At 49.5% G+C, this 7,230-nt stretch overlaps 1 protein-coding gene across 1 annotated transcript; it reads left to right on the top strand.

Moving 5' to 3' along the window:
* Positions 1 to 1,736: 1,736 nt before the first annotated feature.
* On the top strand, positions 1,737 to 6,874 carry LOC123182936 (uncharacterized). Its single transcript, XM_044595634.1, has 5 exons — positions 1,737 to 2,504; positions 2,616 to 2,707; positions 3,245 to 5,008; positions 5,137 to 5,257; positions 5,432 to 6,874. The coding sequence occupies exons 1-5, from the start codon at positions 2,327 to 2,329 to the stop codon at positions 6,106 to 6,108; spliced, it is 2,832 nt and encodes a 943-aa protein (XP_044451569.1). The 5' UTR covers positions 1,737 to 2,326; the 3' UTR covers positions 6,109 to 6,874.
* The last annotated feature ends 356 nt before the right edge of the window (positions 6,875 to 7,230 follow it).

The raw sequence follows: 7,230 nt of genomic DNA, 5'->3' as shown, positions 1-7,230 counted from the left end.
CACTCACAAAATGCCTTGGTTGATGAGATTTGAGATTTGAGCCCTATAAACCGAAAAAGAGGAAATATATAGGGGACTAATAAACCGGGACGGAGGTACTACTTACTTTTGTTGTTTAAATACTCCCTCCTTTCCGGTTTATAGGGCTTATCTTAAAATTTTAGTTTTTTCCATTTTATAAGGCTCAATTTGGTTGTTTTCCATCACATGTTCAGATTCCAAGGTGTATTAAATCATTGCATGCAAGTATTAAGAGAAAATTGACCAATGCATGTACTTTATGCATGCATGCATTGCAATTAATGCATTGATAAACATAATTTTTTGAGAAAAACAAGAGCATTAATTAGGTGCTTGTGCAAACTGCAAAAAATATTCCACCACTTACCATCTACCTTGGTTGATGAGATTTTTGAATTGAGCCCTATAAACCGAAAAGGAGGGAGTATCCCCTAGGTCCGCGGGTCAACATTGTAGTGCCCTGGAATGTCTGTTTAAAACCATGCTTACAATAATCGCACCAGTGTTGCGTTTGACCTAGTGACCTGCTATGTTTTGTACGCTAGCTACCTCATTTGATTTAGTTTATCAGGTGGGCTCAAAACTCAAGATTAGACGTCTCTTAACTACTGCTGCTACCTCTGTCCCATATTATTTCAGCGATGAACGGAGGAAGTAAAAGAACAATCCCAGCTCCCTCCTCTCTCTTGTCCTGTGCACACCGATGCTCCAATGCCTCTCAACACATCGTATTCCATGAATTAATTATCTGCCGTCGCCATCCCAAAAATACAAATAGTACTACTAGCAGCAGCATTTCAAAGCGCATTTTGCAAGCTGATTTTTTGTATATATTACGTGGAGGGCTAGATAGGTGCACCGTCCGTTTCAAACTCACTGACACGAGAATTGACACAAGGAGGAAATCTTACCCCCCAAGCGATACACCTCTCCTGCTGCGTGGAGCGGTAAAATGGAGGGCACTTTCCATTTGGGTCACCCGTTGAGCTGTCCGCCCGTATGCGAGCAGAGCAGAGAAACCACCTTCTCTTCTCTTCCCTTCACTTTGACCCTACTCATTCATCATCACCACCATCATCACAGCAGATTCACATGGCAACCAGAGGTAGATACGTACACCGGCTAGCCGGCCATGTATGTGTCATCCTGAAGCGAGTGTGCATCACAGCCAGTGCCACTCGGAAGCAAGTGTATATCACAGATAGCCACTCTAAGCTGGTGTCAATGACGTGTTAAGTAGAATGTTACCATCTGTCGGCGCCTATGTTAGCTATGCACAAGCAAAGTAATTTTCTCCTCTCTTTTTCCCCTTACTTAGATTCCACTCATCTTCGGTCAGTAACATGAAACACAAGCTGAAGCAGAGGATGATTACTCTGGGCCTCTGGGGTAGCATGGAAATTTTCACCTCACTTGCATCTTAAGCTTCGGTTTTCAGCTCCTGGTAGAGGCCAAAGTTGCTTACTAGTTGATTAATTTTGGATTGGACCAGTCCAAACTATCTATAGTGGAGTATGGGACAGTGGCACTAATTAATTAATCAAGATTAGACCAGTCCCAAGCCAAGCCAGACTGGTCAGGGAAGCAAGCAAGCAAACAAAAGCATTAGGTCAGCAATGGAAAGCTTCTCCTCTGACACAGCTACACATGCACATCACAACACATCCATCACAACGCTAAACAAAAGCAGCCCTCGACATGTCGCTTCCTCTGAATCCTCTCTGCAGAAAGAGCCAGGCCCCCTTTCTCCTTCCTCCTCCCTCCTCCCACAAAACAAAAGCCCTCTCTTTTCACCTCTAGGCCCCCCTCCCCTCCCCTCCCCAATCCCCCAACTCCAACGCTTGGCTCATCCGCTCTAGATCTCCGCACCGTCTCTTCTCCCCTTTGTTTGCTCTAGCATTTTTATTTCAAGAGGGTGACAAGCGGAGCCGGGCAGAGAGTCTTGGGGTCTTGGCCGGTTCATGAGTAGGGAGAGGAATTCGCATGGAGCGGTCATGTCCTGAGCAGTTGCAGTGGCCATCTCCCTTTGTTCTCTAGCATTTGTCCCTCATGGCTCCTCAACCCCTCAAGATTCGGCGGCTCACGAAGAACTAGATGTAGCCATTAATACTGGAGCGGCCGGTCTCAAGTTTTGGTGTTGCATTTTTTCTGAGGGATTTCTGCATTTATTTTGAGTTCTTTCTGTGAGAGAGTGGCATTCATTCAAGATTCAGGGGGAGCGGGCGCGTGTTGTGCTACTCGCTGCCAGGCTCGTGAAGAATCGGGTTTGAATTTCTGCCTCCTTCTTCCTCGCCGGCGCGGAGGCATGAGGAGGGGCGGGTCCTCGTCCTCCTCGGCGGCGAACGGCGGCGGCGGCGGCGGCCTGGCGATCACCGAGCGGCAGAGGCCGGCGCCGTCGCGCGTGGCGGCGCTGTTCCAGATGCTCGCCAAGAGGAAGCTCTTCTCATCCTCCTCCTCCAAGAAGACCAAGCTGCTCGCCCCAGGTGAGATGAGATTGCCGACGGAGCAGCTGCATTTGCTAATTGCTACAGTATATGGCTCTGTGCAAAATCCGTGCTGTTCCTCAGCTTTCTTCTGTGTCTTTCCCGTTACAGTGCGCGAGCAGAGGTTCTTATCGCCGGGGAGGCCACCCGGCGGCGGCGGCGGGGGCGAGAAGACGCCGGCGGCCAAGAAGAGACCTCTCCTGGTACGCTGCTACATCTTTCCTTCACCTGTTACTAGCATCCGCGCAGTAAGTTTGGTTCTGAATTCTAGTTGATTTTTCCCCAACAAAATTTGCCTCAAAAATATCATTTTGCTTTTCCCCAAGCCAAGATTTTTTCCCTTGGTTTTGCATTTCCTTTTCCTTTTTTTCTTCCTTTTCTCCCCTCCTTACAATCTGTTTAGACAAAGGAAAGTATGTTGGCTGTTGTCTGTTGTAATGAACCGAGTCCTCCAAATTTTCACCTAAATATTTTTTTGAGGGAAATTTTTTCACCTAAATTCTTAACTTCACATCCATGATTTTCTTTCTCAAGAGATTCCCAAAACAAAGTGGTTCTCCCTTTTCATCTGTACCTGGTTGCCCAAGGCTCTCAATGATTTTCCCCCAGCCGTGCAGGTTCAGCATCTACCATTTTTTACACCTTTTCCCTTGCCTCCTTTACAACTTTTCATCATCTCCTTTTCCTATCTGTTCATCTGTATGCTAAATCGCTAGCTCATCCATGCTGCTTTCCTCCAGCTTGATTCTGCAGACTATGCAAGGAGTAAAAGTGAAAGCCATGGCACTAGCCGCTTGCCACCGCCAAGCCAAGACAGCAATTCCAGTGAGATGTGCACCCCGGGTGTGGTTGCCCGGCTAATGGGCCTCAGCTCAATGCCGGCCATCAGCCATGAAAGGTCAGCCAGAGCCACTGACTCTTCCGAGCCCGAGGTCGCCGGTCACCGGAATGAATGCTCTCAAGGTTTGCTTGGTAGCTCAGGGAGCATGGCCACCTCGCATCAGAGGCAGCAGAAGCCAGGGCAGGTCATGGATGAATGGCATGACAATGCCAGCAAGTTCAGTGCAGATTCACAGGCATTGTGGTCAGGGAGGCACCACAATCACAAGGTTGCTTCACCTCTTAAGAGCCCAAGGTCAATTTCAAGCAGGAACAAGGCTCGGCTGATCGAAGCAGCAGCCAGGGTTCTCGAACCCGGTCTGCAGTCCAGAAATCGCCACCGAGCTCAGCGACATGCACGCTTGGAGTATCCATGTAACGGCGATGGTGTGGCGACTACTGCTGCTCCTGCTGCTGCAATACATAAGTCGCCGGATCAATTCTCAAGAGAAATGGGTGATGTTGATGCATCAATGTCTGGTGCTGGCAACGTAGGAGCTGCCTCTCTGCACAATTCTGCTCCCAGACAGTGGTCTGAAGAGAACTGCAAGAAGATTTCTGCTGATAGGAAGCCAAACCAGCATGCACCCTGGCAAGGGCAACCTGGAGGAAACATCAAGGTTTTGCCTGTAAGCAACTCGAGCGAGCTGGTTAGAGTTAAGGAAAGTGATGCGATGATCTTCAATGCTACCGCTGATACATATCAAGATGCCCGGAAAGTTCAGCCGAGGAACGTATCCCGTGGGAATGTTGTTTCTGGCCCTCTCAAGCAGAACAACCTGAAGCAGAACGCGTTGCCTACAGTTTCTAGAACAGAAGATCCACAACATATGATTCAGAGGCAGAAACATAGAAATGGGGAGCAATATGTGGCGAGCACAGGGAAGGATTTTGTTTCGTTAAACAAAAGTATGAAGAGCAGTACATCTTTGAGGTCCAAAGGAAAAGTAATGGATGAAATTCGCCTGCCACGTAGCAATGCACAGAATAAAAACCTGAACAGAAAAGGCCATCGAACCGGTGGCCTACGTAGCGATAGCTCTAACAAACCGAAGCCAAGGACTGCATCACCAAAGGCTATGGAGAAAGATATGATAATTGCAAAAGGCGCAGGGTTGGTTAGCGAGAAGCCGAAGACTACCAGTGCAAACTATGCTAGGAATGACCTGCTGAGACCGGTAGAGCCGCGCAATGCTTCCAGGTGTAACGACTCGGACATTGTTTCTTTCACTTTCAGCTCACCGATGAAGGCCATCCCTACTTCTTTGCTCAGCAAAAATACTAGTGCTGTTCTGGGATCTCCAAATGGTCCTAAAAGAAACTCTCATAGGGACTGTCAAAATATTTCTTCAGAAAGGGAATTGGTTTTCAAGGAAAAACTACGAGGCACATCAAGCATGGACGATGCAGAATCAGTCTGGTTTAATCGAGACGAGTTGAAGAACAGAGATATTCCTAGAAGCCGAGGCAGAGTAATCGCTTCATGGTCTGAGAAGGCGAGTGATTTTCCTGTCCTACAAAGATCGTCAAGCGAGGAACTTCTGCGGGGGTTAGACAGTCTGATGCATGTCTTCGGAGAGCTTCCTAATTCCGTTGAGTTGCGTGAAACTCATAAAAAGCTCGAGGTTAGTAACTTCTGCTCTTCCCTGTCCTCAACCATGTGTAATAATATTGAGATAATTCTATAAAAATCATCATAACATCAAGGATTATGTTCATCTGATGAGGACTCCTCTGTCGTTACCATCTGCAGGCCAACGGGAAAGCTGATAATCCATCTCGATCTGTACCTGGAGGCAACCGACAACGAGGAATTCTCCGACCTACATATGCACATGAGAACTGCACTTCTGGGAACTCAAACTACACTAAAGGTAACCAGCAGAAGTTTTCATTTTGTGCATTGGACAAATCTGTTGGCCAACAAACTGTAAACCTACTATCTTATCCTTATTGTCAGCATATTGGTAGTTCAAATAGCTGATCGAGTAACATAATCTTGGCTTGCATGCTGACTCTATCATTCATGTCCCCACCCATTGGAACAGAGGCTCAACTCGAAGACAGACGCCTGTCAGAGACTTGTGCGCCGCCATCTAGCGCGCGAGACGCGACCACCCATAGAAGTGCCAGGCGAGCCGAGCCTAACTCTGGCCAGCATGGCGCGCACCGTCTTGCACCGGCGGTGCAGGGCATCAAGTCGGCGCGCCTTGGGCATGGAGAGGTCACATCGACCGTCGACCTGCTGCTGACAAGTGCCTGCTCCTCCGGCCTACACCATGCCAAGGAGGCTTTCCTCCTGAGAACATCCGAGTCTGTGCTCGCCACCCTGACCCCGAGAAGGTCCGGCAATGACAGCAGCAGACCCAAGGCCTCAGGAGCGAACCCGCTGCACAGCCTCGCGTCCGACCTGGTCACTGAGTGCCTGGACTCGATGTGCGCCGAGCTCTGCGACTCCGGCTACAGGCCGTTCACGAGGCTCGCCGCGACGGTCCGCACAGAGCAGCAGCTGGCCGCAGAGGTGCGGAAGGAGGCGGCTAGGCACGGTGACATGGCGGGGCAGGACCTGGGCGACCTCGCCGCCGGCGACGTGGAGCGCGCGGTGGCGGCCGGCGTGGCGCGCGAGGCGTTCCGGATCGGCGCGCTCATCGAGCGGGACCTGGTGCAGGAGCTGGCGCATGAGGTCGGGCTCGACATGCTCAGAGCGGCTGCCGTAAACTTGTAACAGCAAAGGAAGAATGTTCTTTCGGGGTAGTGGTAGTGGTATAGGAATGAAGAGGCTTCGTTTCGATGTTTGCGGTGACATTTGCAGAGCTGGCCGGCGTTCCCACCGGCGGCGACTCTGCCACCGCCGCCGACTCTGCCGGCGGCGACGCAGGACTCCCCCGAATCTTTTCTTTTCTCTGAAATAAATTGAACCCAGCCCCGTCCAGTGCGTGCATAGATCGGTCCGCCTCTCCTCGACTCGATTGCCGATCGATCTCTGGCTTGCTGCGATGCCGAGGCCTGCGACTGCGATGGTGATGCCGTCGATACTTTCGGTGCTGAGGACCGCCGGCTTCATCGGTGTCGTCACGGCCGTGTACGTGGCCACCAAGTATCAGCTGCGCGAGATGGCGGAGGAAGGGCAGAGGCGCCACCTGCAGATGCTGGAGGATAGGAAGAACAGTTTTGCTAGAACTCATCTAGATGAGTTATAATTTGGTTTTATTCATCTTTTATAGCCATCGGATGTGATGCTATAAGATAGGTGTGCATTGACGTGGGTTGTATTTGTTCTTATTTTCAAGATGAATGAGACCAAATTATATCTCATCTAAATGAGTTCTAGGTACTCTCAAGAACAGTTTTGCTAGAAAGAAGAAGCGGGAGATGCAGCAGTTGCAAGCCGCCGCCGCCGAGGACCACAAGACCTAGACATTGTTTAATTTTTCCCTCAAACGTGCATATTTTATTTTTCTAGATTCTGCAATCAACTATGTTTTGTGATACTTATATTTTATTATTGGACCAAGAAACTTTTCACAACAATAAACCAGCATGATCAGCTAAAATTGTCGCTACTGGACAACCACCTCAGGCCTTGTATAATACAAGGTGCTTAGAAGAGGTGCTTGGAGAAATAAATCAGGCTTTTCTTAAGCACCGGTGCTTATTTGTACAGGGCAGACGCTTAATTAGGCGTCTCTCCTATAGAAATAGGCACCGGTGCTTCAGAAAAACCCGGTTTATTTTTTTAAGCATCTAGTATTGTACAAGGCCTCATACGCGTGGCCACCTTCGAGGTAGTGGAGGATGCGGCCTCACGCCTTGGTGATCGCAGGCGGCAGCTCGTCCTTGACGAACT

Source organism: Triticum aestivum, chromosome 1D (assembly GCF_018294505.1).
Source record: "Triticum aestivum cultivar Chinese Spring chromosome 1D, IWGSC CS RefSeq v2.1, whole genome shotgun sequence".
Classification (NCBI taxonomy): domain Eukaryota; kingdom Viridiplantae; phylum Streptophyta; class Magnoliopsida; order Poales; family Poaceae; genus Triticum; species Triticum aestivum.
Note: the sequence above shows the minus strand (reverse complement) of the source record. Positions and strands in the feature narration are given on the sequence as shown.

Bases quoted from the DNA above. Each gene is read 5' to 3' on its own strand.
- LOC123182936 (XM_044595634.1), top strand. From the start codon at position 2,327: ATGAGGAGGGGCGGGTCCTCGTCCTCCTCGGCGGCGAACGGCGGCGGC. The intron at 2,505-2,615 runs GTGAGATGAGAT...TTCCCGTTACAG, and splicing joins GACCAAGCTGCTCGCCCCAG to TGCGCGAGCAGAGGTTCTTA. The intron at 5,258-5,431 runs GTAACCAGCAGA...CCATTGGAACAG, and splicing joins GAACTCAAACTACACTAAAG to AGGCTCAACTCGAAGACAGA.